Here is a 27,854-nt window from a genome sequence, read left to right as displayed (position 1 = left end):
GGTTTTGTCAAATTCGAATGAACCCCTAACCAAAGGCTGGCTCAGCCTCTAAGCAATCATACACCAACATTATGAAATGATTATTTAATTATAATGTAGTGGGAGTGAGACTTTTCCAAATGCAACACTCGAATCAAAGCATAAAAACAAGGTCGGCTAACAACTAGTTTAGACAATTCCAGTAGAGCTGTCAGGGTGTGCCCATTCCATCCGGGCTAGCTCGCACGGATTTTGAATTTTATGGGTCAGGTTAGGTCGATCCATTAAAATGATGGGCTAAAAAAAACAAAGCCTATATCATTACTTTGTGGACTGCGGGCTTCATGGGTCAGTCCATTTTTTAAAAATTAATATTTTATAATTTAATTTTAGAATGTTAATAAATATAAATATCATCAAACAATGTTACATATTGTTAATACTTGCTAATCAAATCTCCAACACCTTAAAAAATACTTCTAATAGCGAAATTAAATAACTTTTGATATAATATCCTTCGAACCAAATAAAAATACTAATATACAATCTAAATAGTTGCATGCATTTGACTTTCGGGTCGGCCCATGGGTTAGCCCAACCCATATTGATCAAGCACTATGGGCTTATTCGGGCCGAACTAAAAACTCCTGTTCTTAAATGGGCTGCAAAAACTGAAGCCCAACTCCATCAAATTACAAGTCGGGTCAGGCCTATCCAACGGGCCTGACCCATATTGACGGCTCTAAATTCCAATATATTTTTTAAGCCTAGGTGCTTTTTTTCTTTTTTTAGTGATCTTCTCATCCTTCTAGATGTATTGACTTGGCTAATTCAATTTTGTGCTTGGTAAAATTAATTGAAGGAGGCAGAACGTTCATGATATGATTCTTATTTAAAGCATTTACAATAACTACAATAATAACATATCAAGGGTAAGAAATAAAATATATGGAGATGTTACTTCCACTTCTTTGAGATAAAGCTAAATTGATCACAACAATGATCGCTCAGTAAACTTAATTGTCTATAATTACTTTTCCTCCTTGATTCCTTAATATAGTAGTAGAATTACAAAATGGTGAATATACAGGCTAGATAAAGACTTCATACACAGGTCGGGGAGCCCTCCGCTGATGCATGAGCCAAATTAGCCGAACAGAGTAGCCGATTTGCTAGTTAAAGAGGGTCCTAAGCTGGATGTGGATTGTCTTTTTGAAGAATGGTCAGTTTCCCCTTTGTTTGTTCGTTCGATACTTTCTAGTACTAAACAAGAATGAAATTCCTTTCCTTTTGCAGGGATTAGTACTATTCTATTTCAAATATTATTATGTCTGTACGTAATAATAGTTCTAGGCCAATACATTGTCTTGTTAGCTCTATGTAGCTATTTTTGTACGTTATGATGCATAATATTAATCAATAAAAAGCTCTTTTCCACCCCCAAAAAAAAGACTTCATACACCAATTTTTTTTTCTTAGATTTATTAACTAACATTACATTACATTACATCATACATACACATTACACAAAACATAACATAAAATTAAGATGCAAGTACGTGGTAACATTAATACAACACTAGCTTTAACGCCAATGCTAGTTAATTACATTTCCTTCATGGCCATCCTCCTCCATATCCACCACCATATCCGCTGCCAGGGCCGCCATATCCACCGGTGCCGCCTGCTCCCACTCCAGCTCCTGCTCCACCACCAATATTGCCACCAAGGCTGCCACTGCCACCTACTCCAACACCAGGAGTGCCTCCTGCTCCAACACCGATACGGCCACTGCCACCTACTCCACCGCTAACACCGCCACTGCCGCCTATTCCAATGCCAGGAGGACTACCAGGAGTGCCACCACCCATGCCACCAGCACCAGCACCAACACCAGCACCAGCTCCAGCACCTATACCTACACCAACTCTACCTTCAGCACCTCCACTAATGGGACCAGCACCCATACCCAACCTTCCTCCTATTCCTGCGCTAACGCCACCACTAATGGATCCTCCTACACCAGGACCAGCTGGAGGGGGAGTTCCACCTGTTTGATTGACACAACAATACTAGTGAGTGAGTGATCACTACAAGTCTACAACAATAACAATAGTAACATATTCAGCGTATTTCATAAGTGGGCAGCGGGCACTAGCCAAGCTAGAATTTTTATTATGGAGTTCAAAATATACAAAGTGAAAACACGTCCGAAATTGAATGGGGTTCAACATCTACGATGTCAAAAGATAAAAAAGATTTTTAACCATGTATAAATAGTATAATTTTTTATGACGGGGTTTAGATGAACCCTTGACCCCTTACTGGCTCCAACCATATATATGTATGCAGCCTTATCCAGGGGCGGCACCAGTCTTTTGTTCGGGGGTTCGGTCGAACCCCCTTCGACGGAAAAATATACTATTTGTACATGATTAAAATTATTTTTTTATATGGTTATAGCAGGTGTTGAACCCCTTCGACTAAGTTTTCTTTGAATATGGACCCGCTTAATTGAAATCCTAAATTTTCTTTGAATATGGAACCCCCTTGTTGAAATTCTAGCTCCGCCTCTGGGCCCTTATCTCTATCTTGTGAGAATAGAGTTGTTCCTTTTGATAAACTCGATCTCTTCCTTTTTTTTTCTAGCAACTCTTTTATTTTAATTTTTCACATGAATAATACTCCTATATGATTACAAAATTTTAAAAATTTATTTATTTTCTTAAATTTCGTTTCAAGTCAAAATCAGTCTCACAAATTAAGACGGAGTGAGTTAAAAAAACCACCTGCGGGTACATTATCAGCGAATCCACCACCAATATTGTCATCTAATCCACCTTGATAATCAGTTGTTCCATATTTTGCTGCTACAAGGGAATCATTTTCATTTGGTAAATTTCTAGCACCAACAAAAAAAGCTCCAACTGAAAGCACAAAAAGAAGTGGTAAAATTTTAGCCAACATTTTTTCCAAGCAATTAGAAATTATTTAATATTATCCAAAAAGGGATAATAATAAAAGTTTCTGTTGTGAGAATTTTGAAGGATTGTATAGTGGATTTTATAGTAAGTTTGTGGTTGAAAAATTCCAAAACCCAACAGTATTCTGTATTATCATTCATTGTACGTAAATGAATGCATGAGTTTTATTTGGACATTTGTAAACCATGCACGTAAGGAATTCAATTCAGTGTTATCATTACAACCTGAAGTAGTTGACTCTATAAGCATTAAATTGATGAGCATTTATTTTGGATTTTGACTCATGGAAATAATATAGGCAAATGGTTTGTATGATCTGCGTGACTCTGTATGCTAATAGCCTACACCTAGAGTCCAATATTGCTTTACTGTCATTATTTAAGTTTATAATTTTGTTTCTCATCCCGTCATTCGGTTCTGATAACTGTATCAAAGCTCTGACTAATGGTGATGATGCTTCCAACTAGATTTTTAGTTAAGGGTGAAGCAATCTCACCATTACATCACAATTCATGCTGGTAAATGGTAATACATATCATTTAATTAAGTTAAAAGAGTCCAAGTGGTTTTATATGTTCACTCACCATGTTAAAAAAGAAAAGAGGGTAATAATTTGGTGCACCATGCATGAAGAATTATTTTTTACACAAGCAAGTAATTTAAAGTCTATTATAGGTAAGTTTTAGTTATTTGAACTTTTTAATCTTAATATTATAAATGCGGAAAATTGTTGTAGAGGGCAATTACTTGGACTCTATATTCACTCAACCATTTTTTATAGCATTATGATTTTGTTATTACAATTACAAAGGATCAATCGTGTCTTTTTCATTGATGGTCAATTTCTACTCTATTGTTATTCAACACCATCTAATTTGGATCAATTAGTAGCATCAACCATCAAAGCAGTCATCAAAATAAACATAAGCAACATATTACTATTCTATAATACAGTAGTCTCAATATCTCAATTTTTATGAGACTTTGTACTTTTTGAGATTCAAATTTTTTAATATTGATCGTTCAATTGGGACTATATAAAAGTTATACAAAAAGTAAACTAGTTTAATTTTGACGGTAAAAGTATCACTTTTTAACAAACTTGTATAATAAAAAGTTATTAACTCGTTTAACTCTCAAAATTCAAATATCAATAAATAAATTGGGACTCAAAAATTTTATAAGCATGATTTTAATTCATTGTAAAATGACTGGTAGGAGAAATTATTTTTTCGGATCAATAAATAAAAAGTTTAAGAAGAAAACATGTATATAAGGGGAATTAGCAAGTTTTAAAATTAAGGAATAGAGAGAAAAAAACAAGTAATTAAGGAAATGATTTTATGAAAATATCGATCTATTACAGATATTAAAATTACTGCTTGTGTAAAAAAAGTTTCCATTGATAGTGAAAATAAGTAAACTCCTAAAACAAATGGTAAATAACATGTTAGTAATAGGATTAATTAATTACAGTAGTAATAATAGTATAAGAAAAAAATATCGTTTCCTATTATGTGTACAAACACACATGACACTTTCGTTTCGCCAGGCAAATTAACTATTCACCTAATTACCACCCAGAACTGTCTCAGGTCTTAGGTTATTGAGTCTTAGGAAAGGGAAAAAATATTTTATATACTTTTAACAATTCAAGTATAGCTGTTATAACCGGACAGAAATAAGCAAACCACAAGTAAAAACAAAACAAAAAGAACACACATAAATTTACATGAAAATCCTTGATGGAAAAAATCACGGGCAGAGGCAGAGGAATTTCACTATTATGGAGCGGAGTATAATGAGGAGAATGACGTATTTTCTGAACCTCCAAAAAGGACCCACTAATTGCACTTATATAATACGTGTGTACAAATAAATTCTAGACCCAAAAACATATAGGTTCATACATCGGCCCGATCCCTACGCTACCACCACAAACCCCATAAAAAATCACAAACATGGGTCACACCGCGAACTTTTCAGGACCGGATCAATAGAATTTGAGTCACAAACTCTAACAATAACAGTAATGTTTAATGGGTGAGAAATTATCCACTTAAAAACCTTCATAGAATTTGAATCACACACATTCTCTTAATTACTCTTGACTAATTAAATTTCTAAAGGTTGACCAAATTAATTATCTTAAACTTTCTCCTGCGTACGTAATAATAATTCTTACGTAACACTTAGACGTAAATTAAATTCAGAAAATAACATAAATACTAGAATAACATTTTATAATAAATGCATTATTTACCTTAATTAGCTAACATTCAAGGAGAAAGACGGATCTTTTTTCTTATTTTTATTAGTGTTAGTATAGTCCAACATGCACTATACTTACGCTCAATTTTCTTGCAATCTAAACTTTTACATTCTTTTAACAGAAGGTTGAATTCATATTCCTATTCCTTGAGGAAATAATAATTAAGATGCAAGTAATAGGTTAGGTATGAGCTATATTTTTAACTAGACTAGAAAGTTCACATCCCTTTGCAATGTTTTTTTTTTTTGGTTTCGGTGTCCGGTACCCGCATTCAGTGGCGGAGCCAGAATTTTCACTGAGGGGATTCAGAAGTAAATATACGGACTAGTCGAAGGGGGTTTAACATCTACTATATATACATAAAAATATTTTTGACCATTTAAAAATAGTATAATTTTCCGACGAAGGGGATTCGGATGAACCCTTGAATTGTATGTAGATCCGCCACTGCCCGCATCGGATTCCGATTAATTTGGATTCGCGCCGCGTAGGGTCCCATTCGGGGGGAGCGCTTCCTATCAAAGATTTCTCCATACCGAGGGCCCGAACCCGAGACCTTTGGTTAAGGGAGCAGTAGCCTCATCCGTTGCACCACATCCTTTGATGTCCCTTTGCAATGTTGATATAAAGCTATAATTAGCAAAGTCACAAAATTGACTGACTACACTTGAGTAGATCTCAAATCGGAGGTGGTCTGTCTCATCCTTTATTCCTTTGGACGATTTCTTTTACTTTCATAATGTATATGTGATAGATTGATTTGTTAGAGCTAAATTGAATTGAACATAGACATTTATAGAAATATTATCAAGGATGAAATGTTTCCTTGTCTATATATAGGATGGTAATATAATGTTTTAGGTTGTTTTACTTTTAATGAATCTTATACGACGATGTGAAATTTAAGTTAATCAAATTAGCATATTGAATAATATTACTTTGTCAATAAGAAGTAATTTGTTTGCATTTCACAACCGATAGACGATGTAAAGAGAAAAGAAAAAGTACATATTCTACTCATCCAACATTTGAAATAAACTTCGATATTTTCAATAATAAAACTAGATAAACAAATTAATAGTGAATTCCCTCAAAACTTTGGCCACCACCAAACCCTTGCCCGCCCCCAAAGCCTACATTACCGATTTGACCACCAATACCTCCACCTCCGCCACCTCCCATATACATTGAACCATCTCGGCCAATGCCTCCACCTATTCCGCCGCCACCACCACCGCCAATTGACCCAACACCGGGTACACTTATTTCACCTCCACCACCAATACCTACTCCGAAGTCTATGCCACCAGGACCAACATGTCCTCCACCACCACCTCCGCCTCCAAATGAGCCTCTAACTTGTGGAACATTATTATTATTATTATTATCATCAGGAAGACCTAATTCTCCGCTTCCAAATGAGCGTGTATCTAATCCAATAAGCTTTCGAGCAGAAGTTGTGTACACTAAAGTTCCCAAAATCATCATAATCATGAAATTCGAAGCCATTTTGTACGCAATACTTCTCCAAATTGATTAAAAAATTGATTTTTTGAGCGATGACGTTCTAAATTGTTAGAATCAAATTTATAACAACATATATATTATGGTGGTATGGAGTATATATCCAACTGTAGATTAATAAAGAAAGATGAAACGGATTTTTTTCACCATTAATTGCTTTGTAACCTATTTATCAAAATTCTTTTTGCATTAATTTTGAATTGACAATGTTAGGTGACTTTATTAAGGGTAAATTAATGAACTAATACTATTAATGTTGTTTGCTAGAAACTCAAATTAAAATATAGTAAAACCAAATAGGAAATTATAATATCAGCTAGAAAATTTGTAAACTTTGTTACCCTCACGTGGAGAAGTAATAGATAATTAGATATAGTACTTTGACCGACATGAGTTGTTTTGCAGTGGAGTGGTGAGACTGCTCCACCCTTAATCAGAGGTTTCAGGTTCGAATCCTGGGTATAGAGAAAATTCTGTTGGGAGCGTTACCCCTTAATGAGCCCTACAACGCGCGATCCGGATTAGTCGGGGCTCTAATGCGGGCATCAGACAAGATACAGTACTTTGAATACATAGCGTGATTAGTATTTCTTTTATCTCAATTTATGTGAAACTTAGGTAAAAAATTTTCTATTGTGATGTTTTCATGTCTTTTAAATATTTTGAATTGTCATTTAAAAAACATCCACATACATTTTCTTAAATATTTTAAATTTTTTCATTTAAAATTTAACTTTTAATACTCATAAAACCAACAAGCATTTACAAATTAAAGTGGAATTAAGAAGCGGAAATTTATCGTATAGCCAATTGGAGAAACAAGGTACACAACATCTCGACTCTTAATAAATATCCATAAGGATGACTAAAAAGAGAAGGCATTGAAAAGAGATACATAATTGAGATTGAAAAAGGAAAAGGAAAAAAAAATAAAATAGAAGGATGCATGAGTAGTCTACTCATGCATGGCTAGTAATCCATGCATGCATCATGACTAGTACTGCATGCATGTATTGGCTTCTGTTCATGGTATCTATTGCCCCCACCCATGCCCTTACCACCAGCATAGTTGCCTTCTTCAGTTCCTCTTGCATCAGATCCAGTTCCACTGTCGTAGCCATAACCACTTCCACTATCATAACCTGAACCACCATCTCTTCTTCCTTCGCCACTGCCTCCACCACCTCCATATCCTCCTACACCAGCTTCAGTTCCATTACTGTAACCATAACCACTTCCACTACCATAATCTGAACCACCATCCGGTCCATCTCCTCTTCCTTCACCACTACCTTCGCCACCTCCATATCCTCCTGTACCAGCTCCAGTTCCATTACCATAACCATAACCTGAACCACCATCTCCTCTTCCTTCTCCACTACCTCCACCACCTCCATATCCTCCTACACCTGCTCCTGTTCCATTACCATAACCATAACCACTTCCACTACCAGAACCATCATCTCCGGTTCCTTCACCACTGCCTCCACCACCTCCATATCCTCCATCACTACCGCCATCACCATCACTATCTTCTCTTTCACCATACCCTTCCCCATAACCAGAACCAGAACCCTCTCCTGACGCTTCCCCCCCACCCTCACTCGGGTCTTCACCATAAGCAAAGATGTGGTAAAATGACTTATCTTCCCCAAGCATATAGTTCCTCGAATCCATGAGGGACGAATCAATAGAGTTTGTAACCTATATAAAGTCAGATCATAATATCAATATAATAATGAGATAAACAACTCACCTTTTAATATAGAAATCAGATAAATATACCAGTTGATTCAACAAATTTAAATCGAGTTGAAATCAAAAAGTGATATGATCAACGAAAATAAAAAAAAATGAAATGAATTAGTGTACGTACACAGGAGAAAATAATAAAAATTGAAGAACGAGATCGATAATATTTGTATTTAAACCAATGGTTTTACTGGTCTTACCTTCGAGGCGACCTCAGAAGAAACAAGCTGCATGGCACCAAGAAAGCAAAAAAGGGCACATAGAACCATGAGAAGAAAGAACTTAGAGTTAATCATCTCTTAATTAATTAGGCAATTTTTCTCAAGAAAATTTAATTGCCATGCTGTTTGGCAGTTGAAAACTTTGAATATTATCAATTGAATTAAGTTGTGGTGCAGCAGGTTGCATGCATTACAGTATATTTTTTCAATAAATGCATGCAGTTTAGAGTTGAATCAAATGATGATGATTCTCATATTTCTATTGGCTTAGATTTTTGGGCCTTTTAATTGTGTCTTTTCTTCTTTAATTTCTATGTTAATCTTAATTTTGATGAATTTAAGTTTCAATTGTTGTTCATCCAAAGATGTTGTTGTGTCTACTGCTTTAGAGTGATGCCATCTCTAGATAATGTACTATGCATTAAGTTGTAATAATGTATTAATCGTTCACATTTTTTACTTGATTACCATGAAATATTTTTCGCCGGAGCATTAAGAAGAGTGGGGTGTTCATGGGTCGGTTTGGATCGGTTAGTGGTTAAAACTATAATCAAAACCAATTTAGTCGGGTTTTGAATTTCTAAAACCAGATCAAACCACAAAAAGAAAATAACCGTCGGTTTGGCTCTTGTCGATTTGCTTCGGTTTGTCGATTTTTTTGGTTATTGACTAGCCTACTCCTACCATCTCTAGAATAGACTCCTTTTTCTAACCCATATAAAAGAGTATCACATTGAACAATTTCTCATGAAATATTTGTACAGCGATATAAACTCTTAAAAATCAGAACAAACACATTAAACAAAACCAACATTGAGATGAAAAGCACTAGCTTTGTATTGTAGGCACTAAGATTATCCAACAACATACAAACACATACATGTACATTGTAAAATAGAGTTTTGTATTCTGTTGCAATGTACTGCAAGAAGAGACAAAGTTGGGCAGATTTGAGTTATCTGTTTACTTTAAAGACTAGGAGACATAAAACTACTATTTGAACCAAGAACCATGGTAACTCGTATTGTGAAAGATGAAGTAGAAAAAGTGAGGTAGGGACCGTAGGGTTAACTTATTAGTAATAGTAGGTAGAGTTGGGCTTGAGTTTGGGGCTTTGGGCAATTGGGCTAAAGTATTGGTTGATCTAGACATTGATTAAAATTTAGTTTTAGATTAAATTTAATAAAATATTTATATTTTATTTATAAATTATATATAAATAATTGTAATATATATATATAAAATTTATCGGTTCGGTTTGGTTATTTTCACGATTTTTTTAAATAAAACCATAACCAAACCAAATAGCATCGATTTTTTAAAATTTAAAACCAAAACTAACTAAACCAAACCAAACGTCGATTTTTTTAATCGATTTGGTTCAATTTATGGTTCAGTTTGGTTTTTAACCAAACCCATGAACACCCCTAAAGTTGAGGGGGCAAGAGGTGAAAAAGTAATATCATTTTAGCAATTAGTCTTCCCTTTGTTTTAATTTATATAATATTATTTGAACGTGCATAAAGTTTCGGCAGCCTGATGCACTAAACTCCTGCTATGTGCGGGGTTCAGGAAAGCTGGCCAAACTATAAGAATCTATTGTACGAACTATGTAGCCTTACCCTGCATTCTGCATGAGCTTGTTTTCACGGCTCAAAAAATTGACCTCCTGGTCACATGACAACAACTTTATCAGTTACTTCAAGACTCCTCTTCAATGTGCACGTAGATTAGAAAAAAAAGAACTTTTAAAACTAATGATATATATAAACTATATCATTCGGTCTGAATGCTACATGAAGAACATAAGTCAGATGACGGAAAGTTAAATGGGCCATATGACCCAATCAATGATGCTCATGGATCCATACTAAACAGGCCTTGACCCAAAACAAAGCCCTCTATCCAATACCATAAATTTGTACTCCCTTCCCTCCATCATCAAAAACCTTATCCATATCATATCATAATCAAAATCATTCCTTGTATAATATTGCACCTCACTTTATGTAACAATTTATTTTACTTTAAAGACACTTCAATTTCCATCAATATGAAATTCATCACCCTTCACTCTCCAATCTTTCTAGGCCAATTTTCAAGCAGCAAACATATATGTCAACACCATAAATCAAAGCCAATTTACTTAATAGAGCACCAACATTATAATGTTAAATTAGCTACTGGTTATGTAATGGGAAAAAGGAGTATGTTAATTGCTCCACTTAGGGCCATTAATTCACCTGCAGCTTCTGGAGACTTGTCAGTTTTACTACAGACAGGGTTGGTACTTCTATTCTTTTAAATTTTATTTTAAGTTTAACTTCTTTAAATTCAATAATATTTTATCGATTCACATAACGATTGAGAAAAGAAAAAATCTTTCTTTCTTTACTTGACAAATTCTGAATAACGTGAAGTTTATGAGTTCCTATAATAATTTTAAATTAATTTTTATTGGTAATTGAATTCACATTTAAATATTTATGACTAATATTTTAGTGAAACATTTTATTACTATGTTAAAGAGTTTGTGCAAACACTATCATGCATGGATAATGTTTTGAACTGCAGTTATGGTAATACTACTACTACATACTCATCCAAAAAGAGTAGTGAAATTGGAAATAGATGAAGCACCTGATTTAAGTGTGAATTGGAATAGTTATATATGTAAAAAAAAAAATCAACATAATAAAGCTACTCATATATTTTTGTAGTTACAAGTATTTATTAAAAGGGAAGCCTTGGTGTAACTGGTAAAGTTGTTGTCATGTGATCAGAAGATCACGGGTTCAAGTCTTGAAAACAGCCCCTTACAGAAATGTAAGGTGAGGTTGCTACAATAGATCCTTGTGGTCGGACCCTTCCTCGAACCCTGCCCATAGTGGCGATAATTGTTAATCATATTTTCAACAATCCTGTTGTCACATATTTGAAAATAAAACTCATTTTTAACCCTGCAAAAGGGCTCTAATAGTTTTAACCCGAAAAGGGCTCATATACTTTTAACCCAAAAGCTCAATTTTTAAAGCATGTCAAACAACAGTGATATATGAAGAATATATATGAAGAACGAAGATCATGCACAAGAAGAAGGTGGATCAAGTGAAGAAAATCAAGCCAAAAAGGGAAGATTTGTTAGGTTTTTTGCCCTGATTTTCTTACTATATTTAAGTTTTACTTTTTCTTGGAAGGAAAATAAAAGTTACCATAATTACTTTTACTTTTCCTGAAAGAAAAAATATAATTCTTTTCCATATTTGGCTAACCTCTTTCTCGGAGGAAAGGTTGTGGAACACCCCCTTCTCATGTCATAACACAATAGCATCCACAATCTAGTCGTTTAAAGAGTCTCGTTAGGGGGAGATTTTCTCTGTCATTAGTTTTATGCTTTTTAATATTATTTTTAATATTAGGTTTTATACGTAGGCCAATTGGCCAAATCACATAATAATATTATGTTTTTTAGTATGTTTTTTTTTGTCAGCTGAGTTATTGTCTTTATGGTTTGCAACTAATAGCTTCCGCATGACGCTCTCTCGATTTCAAACCCAATAGGTGCTTACTATGTTTGAACCCGAGCATACCTACCAACCCAGAGCCTTAAAGATCAACTTATATACCAGTGCACCTAACCAACTTCTTGTTTAGTGAGTGCTTTTATATAATTTATACCTATTTTCGTATATTTTTAATGTAATTATATCTATTCCGTATCGAGTTTAGTGGGTGCTGGAGCACCCAAAAACTATGCATAGGTCCGCCCCTGCCGGGCTGCCCAATGTTAACATTAGTGGGTAATACGATAAAGTATTCAAACACACCTCAATGTTAAGTTGGCCAAATATTTGTTCCCAATGATAAGAGGCGTGTGTAGGTCAACTCAACATCAAGTTGTGTTTTAATACAAAGAGAGTGGCAGTTTAGGTAGATAACGAGAACAACGGGTAATGCTTGCAAAATATGATAGTTTATGTGTGTTTTTGACCATTAAATGTTTCTTATTATTTTGGTAAATTGCTTGGACAGTGCAGTAATGCTATTTATGTACTGGATTGCCAATTTTGTGGTGCCACAGTTTATCCTAAAGGATCTTCAAGATGACAGCACCACCAACAATAACAAGACTGATGAAAAAGATCTTCTATGAATCACAAGATTGTTAGTACCAAAGAAGAACAAAGGCAAAGGAGTTAAAACTCTGCTTGATTCTCAACTCTTCCATGTTGAAGAGTTTTTATGATTTGATTGATTGATATTTCTGTTGAATATAACATTTTTAATGTCAAAAAATTCGATAAGGTGTTCAAGATTAATATATAGATAATTTTTGACTTGTATTTTTTGTATAATTTTTCGACGAAGGGTGTTTAATTGGTACAGGACAGGGTAAAAAAATCATTTTTGAGAAACTTAAATGGGGCAGGGTAGTGAAAAATAAAGGTTTCTCTTAGAAGAAAAAAAAGGAGAAGATTACTTCTTGTTTTTGTCAGATTCCAAGTGCATAATGAAATATAAACTAGACAGTATGAGCTAAAAGTTAAATTAAACTAAGCATTTACTATGACATAATCCATGTTCTGTGCTTTATAAATCACTAAATTCTTGCAAAGAAAACTAATTAAAAGAAGGATTACATCAATCAAAGACGAACAAAAAAGTTGTTAACATGTAAATATAAGGTTAAACATGGTCAGACTGGGGAGACTTAACCTGTCCTGCCGCGCCCCATTGCCATCCCTATTACTATTGAAATGATGCAACTATATCGTTGAAGTGACCGAGGAGTTCATCAACTGTCATGACTCGATGATCATGCTTATCTCTCACGCGAACACTGACCTGACCATTACGAGCTTCCTCTTCTCCAACAACCAGTATATAGTTATACTGTACTAGTTGAACTTTGCGTACCTTTTCCCCTACTTTCTTGTCACTTACATCAATATCTACATAATAAAGAGCATCAAGTATCCGCTTCTGGATCTCAAGCGCGTAAGCTTGAGATTTTTTAGAAACAGGACAGACAATGGCTTGTCGCGGACTAAGCCAGAAAGGCCATTTCCCCTTGTAATGCTCGAAGAGTATTGCAGATATTCGTTCAACAGAACCAAGTATAGGTCTATGTATCATAACAGGTCTTTCCCTGATTTGATCGTTTTCTGCTAGGTTGAATCTTTCAGGCAGTTGAAAATCAAGCTGCAATGTTGCACATTGTAGTTTTCTTTTCATTGCATCAGATACACTGATATCGATTTTTGGACCGTAAAATGCTCCATCTCCTTGGTTGATCTACCAGGGGTTACCGAACTCGTTCAATGCTTCAGCAAGAGCATCTTCAGCTTTCTAAGTCTCCGATATACTTTTCAGGTCTTGTCGATAACTTGAGGTCAAAATTACTGAAACCGAATATGCTGTACACATAGTTGATGAAATCCAGGACGTTCTTGACTTCATCCTTGATCTGTGACTCCCTACAGAAGATGTGAGCGTCGTCCAGGTGAAATTGCCTGAGACGTGTTAACCCTGTAAGTGCACCACTAGCTTCGTTCCTGTGAAGAGCTCCAAAGTCAGCCAGATGAAGTGGTAGTTCCCTGTAGGAACGAACTCTATGACCGAATACTCTACAATGTCCGGGGCAGTTCATTGGCTTCAACCCGAATTGATAGTCTGGTTTGTCATCCATGTCGAACACAAACATGTTCTCTCTGTACTTTGCAGCATGGCCAGAAGTTTCCCATAACTGCATCTTGTATATATCTGGACTTCGAATCTCCTCGTAGCCTCATTTCCAGTACTCATTCTTTATGAACTCGAGCAATTTGCTGCAAATTTGAGCACCATGTGGAAGAAACTTCCAGGGCTTAATGGATCAAAATAGAAAAGCTCTTGCTTCTTATTCAACTCTCTGTGATCGTATTTATTTGCTACATATTCCTGATCCAATGTGAGAATATACCAAGTATGTTGTTGTAAGAAAATAAAAAGGAGGAAGGAGGCAACAATAATAACAACATCCTATTTATAATAAGGTTTAGAAAACCTATTTCAATAAGAATTAACTACAAATCCTAATCCTAAACAATTTAGGTTTCAAAGGAATACGGACAAAGTCTGATTTTAAGTAGGAATTGGAAAAATATTGGAATTTTTTTTTAAATAAAAAAAAATGTATTTTTGTAATTACAGGTATTGGATTTTAGGCAAGAAACTTTTGAGGAATATTTTTCCATGAAAAACATGATTCAGAAAAATGTTTTTCATGAAAAATACTACCATCATATCAAATACACTAAAGATTCTTACATTAAACGTTTCGTCACAAGCATCAGCTGAAACTCGCAATGCTGGAATATTCATTGGGTCTCTGTGCCTAAACTAGTAACATTAATTTACAGTTGCAGAATGAACAAAAAAATACAGTTCTTATACAATTGTCCAGTCATTTTCGACGGAGGAAACAGGTTTATCAGCTGGAGATGGACTGCCGTGCTTAGGAGGTTTCTTTGAAAACATCGATGAGAATGGTTGGCGTAATGGACTCTCTTCCTGGTTCTTCTGGTCTTGCGGTGATAGTTGTTTGTCCTTGTTTCTGAATATGAGGCTAAGCCTTTTAAATCGACTTTTTAGTTCATTTGCAGGTGCAGCTGTAGGTTCTTCGGGTTGAAATGTGATCCTTATGACTTCATCTGGACTGAGTACCATTGTCTCTACAGTCTCGTAGACCTAGTAAAAAAGTGTTTAATTGTAATTCATCAAGGCAGAATAACTTATTAAAGTAACAAACACCCGTTGTTCGCTTACTAGTGTATGTACTCATGATGTGTACCTAACCTACACATCACGCGTTGTTCTCTTACTAGAGAACCAAAGCCCTCGGAGCGAAAAGCTACTAGTCCTATATGAGCCAGCGAGAGCAAGTCAAATGAACAAGCACGTCTCAGGAGCACGACATGTGCTTATATCCAGCACCACAAGTCAGCAACCTTATTAACCTTCACCAAGCTAGATAAGACATACCTGGCACAATTCATCAATTTTCTCAACCCAGTTGCTTCTTTGACAGGTGACAATGACGTATTCTTTACAATCACAGAACAGCTTCGATAAATTTGAGTTGTTGGAGAGGGTGGCCTCAGCACTTACCAATCCTGACCCCAACTGAAATTTAAATACCAAATAACATACGTTATAGTCATTATGATTTGGAAGCTGATAAATGTCACAACCAAACCAGAATAATGTTTTATTTACTATGTAACAGAAACGTGAGAGAGGGGGACATGATGACAGTGAAAAATTGACTTGGAAGGTACCTGAGCCTCACCAAATAAACTGCAATTTGTTACTATATAATTGTTTTGGCTACCAAAAGTAGATGGAATATAGGAAACAAAATCATGTCGTGCACAAATTTCATCAACTTTTTCCTCTTGACAAGAAAAAGACGCATAAAAATGGAAAATTCTCAACTGTATATTTGAGTTTATACGATGAAATTTCCCACATAGGACACGCTGATATAAATTCAAATTCTATGTTAATAATAACAGACAAGATCTTTGTTCAACATGGAACTGCAATACTACCACAAGAAAGTTTCTGCTAGACCAAAAGAAAATGCATATTGGCAGTCATTTGAAAGATATTATACATCTGTGAATACTCATTTTTGATTTCTTTTACCAATGACAGGCTGAATTCTTTTCTTATGAGAGTTTAAGGAATGAGAGTAACAGTAGAGACAGATGAAAACTAAGACCAGAAACATTTCAAACATGCATAAGAGGACTTACAAGAGATATAAACAGCTGCTTGAAAAGCTCATGGGGCAATATATCCTCTAAATTATCCAGAATACTTTCCCTACAGAAGGCACCATAGAGTTCCTTTCAGAAAATCAAAAGACATTGTTTAGATCTTCTGAGTTGACCTGGAACTTAGAAACTTACACTGCCAAATCCTCATCGAAGAGAGGAGTTTGTCTAACAGCCGGCACTGGCTTTGAGGTTTCCCACAGCTCGCGCCATAAGTTGCCTAAAAACATCAATCAGCAGAACTTGTCATATGAAGTCTTGCAGCTTCCTTCCACCTGTTTTGCTTGAAATGTACTCAAAGATGGTTTCCACTTATCACATTATTAACAATCATAATGCAACCGTGAGAAGTCTAATGAGGACATTGCAAACTTAGTGCAAGGTAGTATTTTGTTCCATCCACCCAAATACCACTTCTACCAACTAGTTTAGAAGTATTCTTCTGCAACGTGCATAGCATTATGAGTAAGTGAATAGACACCTCGTCATACCTAGCATGCTGCACATACTCAAAAGAGTCTTTCTTCTACCAAAACCCACTGGAGTTCCTATACTACTTGAATGGACAAGTGGAAATAGCTACCATTTCAGAAGGTTCTGTCTCATTTTTGCTAAACGACCTGTAATTGTTGCTTGTGTATTTACAACCAGTGCACTAGCTAGCTTTTTAATACATAACCTATTGTATGGTCTCTAACCTAGTCTCTGTCATTTATAAGATTAGAATACAATGAACATCTAACATGTTAACACATACATAAATTCACAAGATAAACTACCTCATAAACATAAAAATGTTTTGTTTGTTCATGGTTGTTTCAATTTAACATTAACTGCTTTCATTGATGTAACTAATAACAGTTGTTCTAGGTCTGCACACTTTACAAGTGACTAATAGATAAATTAAACCAATGTGATACAGTCCAATCAGAGTAATAGTCTCATCTTTATACAAATATAAACAAACCCAATAGTAACCTTGTTTAAGTTTCTTTTTGATAAGGAACCTTGTTTCAAGTTTCTATTTCCTCCATTCATCTAGTTTCATGAATCAATCAATCATCGGACTCCAGTAGAAAATGACATTGCATTTATCAGAAAGATTTAATCAAAACCAATAAGTGCCATTTCAAGAATAAGACATCCCCCATCAAACCCTTGCAAGTCGAATAACTTCCATAATCATTTTGCTTGTGCTACACTATCTCTAAATAAAGCAATCCATTGACATAGAACTGTTGTCTTTCCTGGCACGACAGAAGTGAAAGGTATAATTTCTTAGCTATTTGAGAATTATGTAATCTCCTTATCACCTCCTAATATGGAGAGCAACCTGAGCAGATGAAGCCTGAAGAGCGATTAACAACGGCTGCTAACATATAAAAACATGTGACTACTTTTTCTGATTCAGCAGCTCAAATTGAAAGGTCAATTTATACCATATTGGCTAAAGAAGACCCTATAACCAGAAAAACTCATGCATGACAAAGAAAAAGTAACAGAAGCACAGCAATTGAAATGTGATTTTCAGAAAACAAGAGGTGAGGATTGTGACATGAAATTTGAGTATTAGAATAGAACCTTCTTTCTGCATTCGAGTACTCAGTTGGCCTCTTCCAGACAATGAGTCATTAGCATCAAGAGTTTCATTAATTACATCATTTGTATCACATTCCATCCAATCAGGAGGAGAATGCCATCTAACAAAATCTTCTAATATACACCCAGGGTTTGCTGCCTAGTAGAGTTCAGGAAATCATGTTAGTTTCAGTCAGATGCTGCCAAAATGCCAGCTTGAGAAGGTACTTCAGGAAACTCTAAATTACAGATTCTGTTACTGAAACTTCACCTTGAAAGCCTGCATGTCAGACAAGAGTTGAGAGCACCCAGCTCCAAGACTGATGATAGGAAAGACAAGCATTTCAGATGAAAAGGTCAAGATGATCCTACTTGTGTCTATAAGTTGGAATATTTGAGGCATTAGGGGCAGCAATGAGCAATAAAAAGTATGAAACAAAGAAAAAGAGCAAGGAAACAAAAGAGATCGGATGATTGTATCTTTAGTACAGTAAAAAACTGAAAGCTCCTTGATGCATTTGTAGTAAATAGAGAATAAGAACAACGTTGATAGTTACTGCCAACTTTTTTTGTAGATAAAATGAAGATTAGTAACCGCTTATCCAAGAAAAAGAAGACGCACAACTGTCATTCATGAGCAAATTTTAGTGCAAGCAAGGTAGGGGTAAAGTATATGGTTTGGCAGAATAAGTGTTAAACTGCGAATATTAATGATTGGCCTCCATTTATGGACCTTGCAGCATGATCTTGAAAACATAACAGCCTAATGGCCTTACCTCCCTGTTCGAAGCACCAGCTCCTCTGTTTCTTTGATTAGATCTTCTGTTAGTAAAGGTTCTTCCTACATATATATTCATGGTCATAAACGATCAACAGTTAACAGGGGAAGGTATCCAATTCGTATCATAACATCTGCTCTTGTCCACGAACCTGCATTACTGGCGTATATATAGGTTCACCCGTTTCCAGCATTGTTAGATCAGATAGGCTATCCACTCCTAGCCGAAGAATTAATTCTCCTGTGCTAACTTTAGCATACAAGACGGGAGTTGCAGGAAGAGTGCCCTTATCAACTCGAACATCGGTATTTGAACTTGCTAGCCTGACAACTGAATCCAATGCTTCAGTGGCCGCAATGCTTCGCTTTTTTCTGGAAATGCAACGGTTAATAACCTGGAGTTGCTGATACAAGAGGCATGAATTTAGGTCCGGAATTTGATCGGGAGGAATGCCAGGGATATATTGTCCTTCAGACCACAGCCTTCTCAACTGCGTGCAAAGAAGATTGAAGATGTAGTACTCAGTTAGAGCATTTACAGGACTATGTTCACGGTACATCAATTAAATTAGGAAAATGATCTAGAGTGTAACTTGATGTCCAACTAGAAGATGATATACCGTTAAAAGGATCCACTATCTACAACAAATTGAATACAGGTTTAATATCTACTATGATATACCGTTAAAAGGATCCACTATCTACAACAAATTGTATACGGGATTAATATCTACTATGACATACCGTTAAAAGGATCCACTATCTACAACATATTGAATGCGCGATTAATATCTACTCATGAAGATATAATGTCACTGCAGTTTAGAGAATGGGACCAGTGAATTAATGCACTAGTGGACACTACAAAATCTGGAAAGGGTTCCATAAGCTCCATAAAATAGTAACGAAGGAAAGTGAGCTCTTTTACCCTTCACAACAAAAAAAGGAAAAGAAAGAAAATGAAATCAGAAGAGGAGAAGAGTATGAAAGAGGTTCAATTTGCAAAAACTTTCAAACAAGGATATAGACTTGTCATAGTATATCACTATATTGAAAAATGACATTCAATTTGATTGGTAGTCTTAACTATCAAGCTATATCAGCTTTGGGGCTTTGTGTATGCGCGCATGTATTGGGGTGGGGGCGGGTGAGGAACCCGGTTTATATAGAAGATTGGGTCTCCTTTTTGAGAATCATGTTTTGATGTTTCCCCCCAATTGTTAAAATCATCTACCTAATCAAAAAAATGGAGAAAAGCATTTGAAAAAAAGGTTGAAGCCTTTCTTGTTGGTTTGGATTCTATCATTCCAAAAACTTCCTTCTTTTTTTCTTTTTTTAATAAGTAGCTGCAACGTTCTATCAGGCGTGAAAAGTGATGCTGCTTTATTATTCTTCAGAAACCACTCCTTTAACAGCAGGAAAGATAGCTTCTTTCTTTTTTTTGTTAATCAGGACAGATAGCTCAATGCATATTCATGTTAGAAAAAGATGGTGTGATATAAGAAATGACAAGAAGCTGATACAAGTGATAAGAAGATCTCCTATGGCAACAGATATCCATCTGCTTATAAAAATGAATGTGAACTGGTTTTGTAGAGCATACTTACTTCAACAACAATTTTGCACCATAATAAAGCCATTTTCCGCAGTGATTTCAAACGTCCAGTTACATCAGCAAGATTAACGATAAAACTTTCAGGAGGAGCACCATGAATATCCTTAGGCAAAGATGAAGCATTCGCAAAATCTACCTTCCTTCCAGGATAATGTCCTTCTACAAGTATCTTGCAGATATTGCAATGGAGGTGAAAATCACACATGGTAATCCAAATGGCTAAAGGTAGAAATTACTATTGTATTTAATAAAGAAACAAATTCCACCACATCATTGAAGAAACTGGCATCTACCTGCATCTAGCAGTAAATTGATAAGAGACAAGACTTTGTCATCCGCACCAAATTCACCCGCAAATTTGTCATCTTTTTCACGTAGCACTAATGACTTCACTGCTGACAAGCTTAAGCTAGCCCTCTCCATGATGGGTGAGGAACCTCTGGATGAAGCTAGGAAGTCTTTCATTGTCATATACCTCTTTCCAGCCCTAGGAAGGAGGCAATAGGGGGAAAAAAAGGAAAAGGGAATTAGAACCACATCATCTGTTTTAAGGAAAAAGACGACCACATACGTGATTAACATTCTTTTTTAGTTCACAGACTACGTGTTTGTTGAACTACTACAAGGATATGGAAGAGAATTCACTTGCATGATGGAGCTGAGCAACGCAAAATCAAACACTTCATGTGAACGCCAATGAGATGAGAAATTGACAGAGAACCCAACTAAATTGAGATGGTTAAAATTTCCAAATTTAAAGATAAGCATATCTTACTCCACAGCTACAGCTAATTGCTTCATGACAGAGGCTGGAGGAATGACATCTGTGTCCCGAAGTTTTGACTCTTCCATTGTCGCACTTGATTCAGAGTCCTTGAGAAAATAAAGAAACTCATATCATTAGAAAAACAATACACCCTTATGGTGGGGCCCTTCCCCAGACCCCGCGCATAGCGGGAGCTTTAGTGCAACGGGCTGCCCTTTTTATATCATTAAAAAAACAAAATTAGGGAGGACATATTTCAGCTAAAGGAGGCATAGCTATTAGGTATCCCCTATTCCTTTGATAGGTCTTCAAAGTTAAGGAAAGAAGTGCTCTCCAACTAATCATTTCTTATACGAGAGAAATACATGCACATTTACATAATTCGTTTGACTCTAAGTAGGGATGACAATGGTGCGGTTGCGGTGGGGTTTTTTCTAAACCCGCAAGTTTTAAAACCACACCGCATCACCTTTAAATCTGCATAAACCCGCCCCACACTCATACCCGCGCATACCCTTTCTGCACCGCACCACCCCATGTTTTTATTTTTATTTTTTTTTTTGAAAAATTTGTAACTCCATTAAAAATAATAATATTTTCAAATCTAGAACTAGGAAATAATAACTAATTTCTATTATATCACTTTTCACTAAGAAATTGTCAAAAAGTATCACGTGTACAAGTAATGATCAAATATCATATTTTTATTAAAATGAATAGAGATATTAGAAAAACTATAAAATTATTTATTTGTAGTGTTATACACGTCGTTTTAAGTATCATAAAATTTTAAGTAAAGAATACATAATTTTAGGTATATTCACGAGAATAATACTAATTTTTAGCTTTTTTTAATTTAAACCCGCATATACCCGCAACCCGCACCGCACCTTTTAAAAAAAAAACTTACTTTAACCCGCCCCGCATAACTTAAAACCCACCCCGCCCCGCACTCGCACCCGCCCCATTGCCATCCCTAACTCTAAGAATGAAGAAAATTTGATTCGAACAATTAAAGCACTAGTTATGGTAACCCGCCCCGCAACCGCACCGCATAACTTAAAACCCGCACCGCCCCGCACTCGCACCGCCCCATTGCCATCCCTAATTCTAAGAATGAAGAAAATTTGATTCGAACAATTAAAGCACTAGTTACGGTATGTTTAAAGCTTTAGAATGCTCATTAAGTAGATGACACTCGAGTATAGCCTAGATTTCATAACAGCAGTAACTCTTGACTTACAAAAAGATACATAATCTTTAGCCTCAACCAAGAACAGAAAAGGGTTTCTGCAAGTATAGGTAGAGAATATATAAGAATTTTTCTGAAACAATATGAATGGGGATAAAGTCGCTAACAAACAGCTATCATGGCATGTCAAAAGGTAGAATTATGTGAGAAATACCCAGGGATGAAAAGCAGCTAAGGAATGCCAAAGAAAAAATGATTTGTACATTAAAAACCTTGAGTTGTAGAACAAGTGAGATAACTCACCTTTTTTTTCGAATGAGAATAAGTGAGATAACTCACCTTTGAATCATGTACTTCTCTCTCACTCATGAAGCAAATATTTTCATCAAAAATTGCATATGCCATTCCTGGACTTTCAGTTTTGTCAGTGCCCTCAGCTCCTCTTTTGCCTATTCTTATGTTCTTAAACCTCTCCTGCCAGTCCTGCTTTGCCTTTATTGGTGGAGGTCTCCGCTTTGAATTCTTTCCGTCCTGGCAACAAGGCATCCTTAAGATTATTAACAATAACTCAATATACTAAACAGCTAAAATCAAGTAAAAGTTATCTAAAACATAACTTTGTTAGACTAATTTAAGAAATTAAAGACAACTACTACGTTGACAACAAGTTGTACCTACTGGCTACTCTAATCCTCCTTGTGGAAAAGAAGAACAAAAGAAAATTGAAACATAGAAATTTGCCAGTTAAATCTGTCTACATTACTTTAACAAAACATAGTACCCCAATCTACAGGCAGGGTTAAAATAACTATATGCTAAACCCTCAATCTCAATCTACAGGCAGGGTTAAAATAACTATATGCTAAACCCTCAATCTGCCTATACTAGCTTAACAAAGCATAGTACCCTGATTTACCGACAGGGTAAAAATAGTTTAACTATGATAAATACTCAATCTGCCTTATATTAACTTATCAAAGCATAGTATCCCAATCTACAGACAGGGTAAAAATAGTTTTAACTATGACAAATCCTCAATCTCCCTACATTAGCTTAACAAAGCATAGTACCCCCAATCTATGGGCAGAGTAAAAATAGTTTAACTATGATAAATCCTGAATCTGCCTGTATTAGCTAAACAAAGTATAGTATACACACTGATCTAAGAGCAGAGTAAAATAGGTTAACAATGATGAGTCCTCAATCTGCCTAAATTAACTTAACAAAGCATAGCACCCCGATCTACAGGCAGGGTAAAAATAGTCTGACTGATAAATCCTCAGACCTCAATCTGCCTCTATTAGCTTAACATAGTACCCCAATCTACGGGCAGGATAAAAATACTTTAACTATGATAAATCTCCAATATGCCTATATTAGCTTGAAAAAGCATATTAATGGTTTAACTATGATAAATCCTCTGAATATGGAGCTGAATAAAGCAATACAACAAATTCATCTAGCCAATTCTAACTAATTGCCAATTGATGGATAATTCATTAACATATATTGAAATTAGCTAGTTGACTTTGAACCTCTAAATCATAAATCCAACCAAAATTAAACTCAAACTTCAAACATTCTCTTTTTTCTTTATTTAAAATCTTCTTCATTAACAAAAACATTAATCACCAAAAACTTCCAAATCATATGCATTTCAACACGAAAATCTCGAAAAAATCACACAGAGTAGTTACCTTTACCTACTATCTGTTGCTAATATATGTTGCTGGTGAGAGGTGACAAGTATCCCGTGGAATTAGTCAACGTGCACCAAAGCTGCCCCGTACATCATGGTTATCCAAAAAAATGAAGAAATTTTTTACCTTTCTGAAATCCAACTAATTGCCAATTGAGTCATAGTTCATTAACATATATTGAAATTAGCTAGTTGACTTTGAACTTCTAATCATAAATCCAATCAAGGTTAAACTCAAAATTTCAACATTCTCCTTTTCTCTCATTATCATCATATTCATCAACAAAAACATTAACCACTAAAAAAAAAAAAAGCTGCAAATCATATGCATTCCAACAAAATGATAATAATAAAAAAAAAAAAACTAAGATAAATCTCACCTTAGACTCATCCTTATCATCTGAAATTCCACTCGTTGACTTCCCCGGCGATTGTTTATCCAAATCTATTCCAATTTACAATGCCGAATCCAGCAAAAATAAAAATTAAAAAAATTTACAAAAAATAGAAAATAATAATTTTTTTCACAGTAATTAGAACAAAAAAAGGGAAAATCGTTGATTTTGCCAGCAATTGTTTATCCAAATCTATTCCAATTATTTTCTGAATATATTCCAAGAATACAGAAAAAAAAAATCACAGTAATTAGAACCAAAAAAAAAAATGAAAAATCGTAAACTTTGCCAGCGATTGTTTATCCAAATCTATTCCAATTTTCAATGCCGAATACAGAAAAAATAAAAATAAAAATATATATACAAAAAATAGAAAATAATAATTTTATTTTCAGAGTAATTAAAAAAAAAAAAAGGAGAAATGAGATGGACTGACCAGGATCATTGATGAGATCAGATATTTTGATATCAGTGAAAACTTTTTCGGCTTTAGCTGCGGCTGAATGGAAGGCAGTTTTAGCTCTAGATACGAATGACGTCTCCATTAACTCCGGCGACTCAATCGGAAAATAATATAATTATTTGATGGATTTATGGAGGGAGGAGAAAATCAATGGGAGTTTATCACACGCTAATCACGTAGACGTCGTTTTATCATTTGATATTTATCATTTTGTGCTAATTAATATAATGTGAATTGACTAATTATGTTATTATCATCTTTCCTAATTTGATCATTACAGCTTAATACTAAAATTATATATGCAAACAATATAATCCGATGGTTTATATTCAATGAAGATATCTTTTTAAAGATACATAATTAATTTTTAATATATTGTATTTAATTTTGAGTCTGTCGAGTTCATAATACATTTAACAAGGAAATATTTTTCCTCGTAAAGATATACAAGTAGCATTGAATATATTTTTTCAATTTTGAGTCTGTTGCGTACAAAATTACCTCCCTATACATTCAATAAAGATACTTTTGTAATTACTTATAAGGATGGGGATTTATGTAAATGTAGAAAATTAAGATGTGTGTTTAGGGGGTGTTTGGATTGGCTTTAATAAGGAATTTATAAACTAAAAGTAAAAAGACATAAGTTGATATTATTCTACTTTTGACTTTTGACTTATTTTGACATTTTTTTACTTAAAAATAAGTGTTGAAAAGTACCTTTTAACTTTGTCAAACACTGTTAAATTTAAAAAATACTTAAAAGCTAAAAATACTTTAAAATAAGTCAATTCAAATGCGCATTATGTTATTTTTCCTAAAATGTATACTCACTCAATTTCTTTTTAACGGTCACATTTTTTGTTCATGTGGTTAATTTTTTTAATTTTAAATGAATTATATTCGATAAGGTAATATAGTATAAATGATTGTCTTAAGTTGGGGCTTATTGAAAATAATCTCTCTATCTTTTAATAGTGGCGTGAACTACTTACTGAATATGTAGTTAAAGGTAATTTAGTAATATTTAATTCTCCGAGTTTGTTTGATTGGAAAATAGGGAAGCGTATTGGTCTATTCAGATTGATTTTATGTACTCCAATAAATATGTTAAATCGATAATTAAATTAATTAAATATTTATTATCAATTTATCAATTTTTAATATTTAATTTGATCGATAAAAAAGATAGTACTTTTAAAAGAAATTTCTTTCTTTTCATATTTTGATCTGTTCATGCGAATTCCGTAGACGGTGTTAGTCAAATTTTATAGCATTTTGGTGCTTATCATTTTGTGCTGGTAATAAAATAATGTGAATTGACTAATTATGTTGTTATCATGTTTCCTAATTTGATAATAAAACTATATGTGTGTACTACTCTAATAAATTATAAATTTGCCAAAGTAATATATAATTTTTAAATTCACGGTACGATTCAAGGATAGCTTCTTACTATCAATTATAAATATTAAGAAGTAATTTTTTTTCCTTTTTTATGATTTATGATTGGTGATAAAAATTATCATTTTTTGACCATTGATTAATGGTAGTAGATAAAATTTAAAAATCAATTTAATCGCTATATTTTAGTATTATTATATTAATACAGAAAATATAACTTAGCATGATAAAAGCACAGCTTCAAAATCGAGATAAATAAGGTATGCATTAGGTACTTTGATGAGGTAGTGAACATAAAGATAGACATATATTATTATTAAATAATAGATATTATATCACTCCTTTTTATTATTAACATACTAAATAAGTACTAAATCTTTAATTTTTCACAATTTAAACAAGGAGTTGACTTTGTATGAAAACGAATAACATAGTAAGTTTATTGTCGCAGTTGATTGCGTTCTCCTTTTGATCATACTTTTTATTTAGTCAAACTTTGAGAAGCTAAAAGTATTTTATTTATTTTAGTAACTTAAGATTTTTGATATCATAGAGAAAGAGAGATATCATAGAGTTAAATGGTACTTCCTTGATTATTTTTTATTTGTCCGATTTTGACTTGATACATTTCTTAAGAAACAATAAATCGAATGATAATTTTACTATTTCACGTTTTGAACGTGATGTATTCAATGCATTAAGAAATGACTATAGTTATAATTTATCTGTCCTATATTAATTGTCAACACTGTTGAAAATAATTATCATAAATTACTTGTTCATTTATAAAATTAAAATATAATTAATTACTATACTTTTCCTAGTTTACTCGTATCAATTACTAATTCACTTTGAAAGTGTAAACAACTTTGTAAAGTTCCATTCGAACAAAAAAAGAAAAATGAATTACTTATAGTGATTGCCATATTCTTTTGCACTTTTGATGAGGTCAAACCCGAAAGCATAGGTGTCTAAGTAGGTGCAGTTGAAATCTTGCTTGAGCTGTGACTTAAGTTGGAATAATACTTGACTGGGTTGGTTGATCCGTTTCATTCACTAATGTTTTACTGCAGCCTCAATATTATTCGATGATGGATTACACGATTAGAAGTTGATTTAAGAGAAAATACATAAAGTACCTCTGATATTGTCCGACTTTTTCAAAAAAGACATCATTTTGATTCTGTGTATAGACACACACATGAAGCGCGTGAATGAAAAAAAATTGTTGAATCAGCAAATTAAAATGTGTCACGTGTAATAAAAAGGATCCATTTTTTAAATTTTGTATTTTAGTATTTTTTTTTTTCATTTTCCAGCTTTTTCTTTTGTTTCTTCTTCCTTCTTCTTCTTCTTCTTCTCCATTAATCTCCATTAATGGTGTCTTTATTTTTCCTCTTCCTATTTTTATT

General features: G+C 34.2%; 4 protein-coding genes, 1 long non-coding RNA gene and 1 pseudogene across 6 annotated transcripts; 1 reads left to right on the top strand and 5 right to left on the bottom strand.

Moving 5' to 3' along the window:
- Positions 1–1,436: 1,436 nt before the first annotated feature.
- On the bottom strand, positions 1,437–3,015 carry LOC107877413 (acanthoscurrin-2). The gene is made up of 2 exons (XM_016724062.2): positions 2,769–3,015; positions 1,437–2,029 (listed from the first exon to the last, which is right to left on the bottom strand). The coding sequence occupies exons 1-2, from the start codon at positions 2,944–2,946 to the stop codon at positions 1,596–1,598; spliced, it is 612 nt and encodes a 203-aa protein (XP_016579548.1). The 5' UTR covers positions 2,947–3,015; the 3' UTR covers positions 1,437–1,595.
- Positions 3,016–6,309: 3,294 nt separating this feature from the next.
- On the bottom strand, positions 6,310–6,744 carry LOC107876928 (glycine-rich cell wall structural protein 1.8-like). The gene has a single exon (XM_016723743.2). It carries the CDS (start codon positions 6,742–6,744, stop codon positions 6,310–6,312), a length of 435 nt encoding a protein of 144 aa, XP_016579229.1.
- An 855-nt stretch (positions 6,745–7,599) lies between these two features.
- Positions 7,600–8,457, bottom strand: LOC107877412 (glycine-rich cell wall structural protein 2-like). The gene has a single exon (XM_016724061.2). The coding sequence runs from the start codon at positions 8,434–8,436 to the stop codon at positions 7,729–7,731; it is 708 nt and encodes a 235-aa protein (XP_016579547.2). The 5' UTR covers positions 8,437–8,457; the 3' UTR covers positions 7,600–7,728.
- Positions 8,458–10,623: 2,166 nt separating this feature from the next.
- LOC107877411 lies at positions 10,624–13,075 on the top strand. Its single transcript, XR_001676352.2, has 2 exons — positions 10,624–11,015; positions 12,765–13,075. It is a non-coding gene; the product is annotated as an uncharacterized LOC107877411 (long non-coding RNA).
- Positions 13,076–13,297: 222 nt separating this feature from the next.
- LOC107876927 lies at positions 13,298–15,095 on the bottom strand (annotated as a pseudogene).
- LOC107878741 (rab3 GTPase-activating protein catalytic subunit) lies at positions 14,933–25,250 on the bottom strand. 2 transcript variants are annotated; one of them, XM_047393342.1, is made up of 15 exons: positions 25,012–25,070; positions 24,561–24,625; positions 24,179–24,260; positions 22,821–23,012; positions 21,299–21,396; positions 20,817–21,010; positions 20,516–20,682; positions 19,061–19,399; positions 18,907–18,971; positions 18,402–18,450; positions 18,134–18,290; positions 16,688–16,772; positions 16,532–16,601; positions 15,756–15,896; positions 14,933–15,461 (listed from the first exon to the last, which is right to left on the bottom strand). In XM_047393342.1, the coding sequence occupies exons 4-15, from the start codon at positions 22,884–22,886 to the stop codon at positions 15,162–15,164; spliced, it is 1,731 nt and encodes a 576-aa protein (XP_047249298.1). In that variant the 5' UTR covers positions 22,887–23,012; positions 24,179–24,260; positions 24,561–24,625; positions 25,012–25,070; the 3' UTR covers positions 14,933–15,161. The 2 variants fall into 2 exon arrangements, with proteins under 2 accessions (XP_047249298.1, XP_016581334.2); XM_016725848.2 differs by lacking the exon at positions 24,179–24,260 and having other exon boundaries at positions 25,012–25,250.
- Positions 25,251–27,854: the final 2,604 nt, after the last annotated feature.

The sequence above is a fragment of the Capsicum annuum genome, chromosome 7 (genome assembly GCF_002878395.1).
Source record: "Capsicum annuum cultivar UCD-10X-F1 chromosome 7, UCD10Xv1.1, whole genome shotgun sequence".
NCBI classification, from domain to species: Eukaryota; Viridiplantae; Streptophyta; class Magnoliopsida; order Solanales; family Solanaceae; genus Capsicum; species Capsicum annuum.
This window is presented reverse-complemented; position numbering and strand designations above follow the sequence as displayed.

Coding starts and splice junctions, on each gene's coding strand:
- LOC107877413 (XM_016724062.2), bottom strand. CDS start 2,946: ATGTTGGCTAAAATTTTACCACTTCTTTTTGTGCTTTCAGTTGGAGCT. Junction 2,030..2,768: donor CGCTGATAATGTACCCGCAG/GTGGTTTTTTTA, acceptor TCAATCAAACAG/GTGGAACTCCCCCTCCAGCT.
- LOC107876928 (XM_016723743.2), bottom strand. CDS start 6,744: ATGGCTTCGAATTTCATGATTATGATGATTTTGGGAACTTTAGTGTAC.
- LOC107877412 (XM_016724061.2), bottom strand. CDS start 8,436: ATGGATTCGAGGAACTATATGCTTGGGGAAGATAAGTCATTTTACCAC.
- LOC107878741 (XM_016725848.2), bottom strand. CDS start 25,120: ATGGAGACGTCATTCGTATCTAGAGCTAAAACTGCCTTCCATTCAGCC. Junction 23,013..24,560: donor ATGATAAGGATGAGTCTAAG/GTGAGATTTATC, acceptor CCTTGTTGCCAG/GACGGAAAGAATTCAAAGCG. Junction 20,683..20,816: donor CAATTTACTGCTAGATGCAG/GTAGATGCCAGT, acceptor AGATACTTGTAG/AAGGACATTATCCTGGAAGG.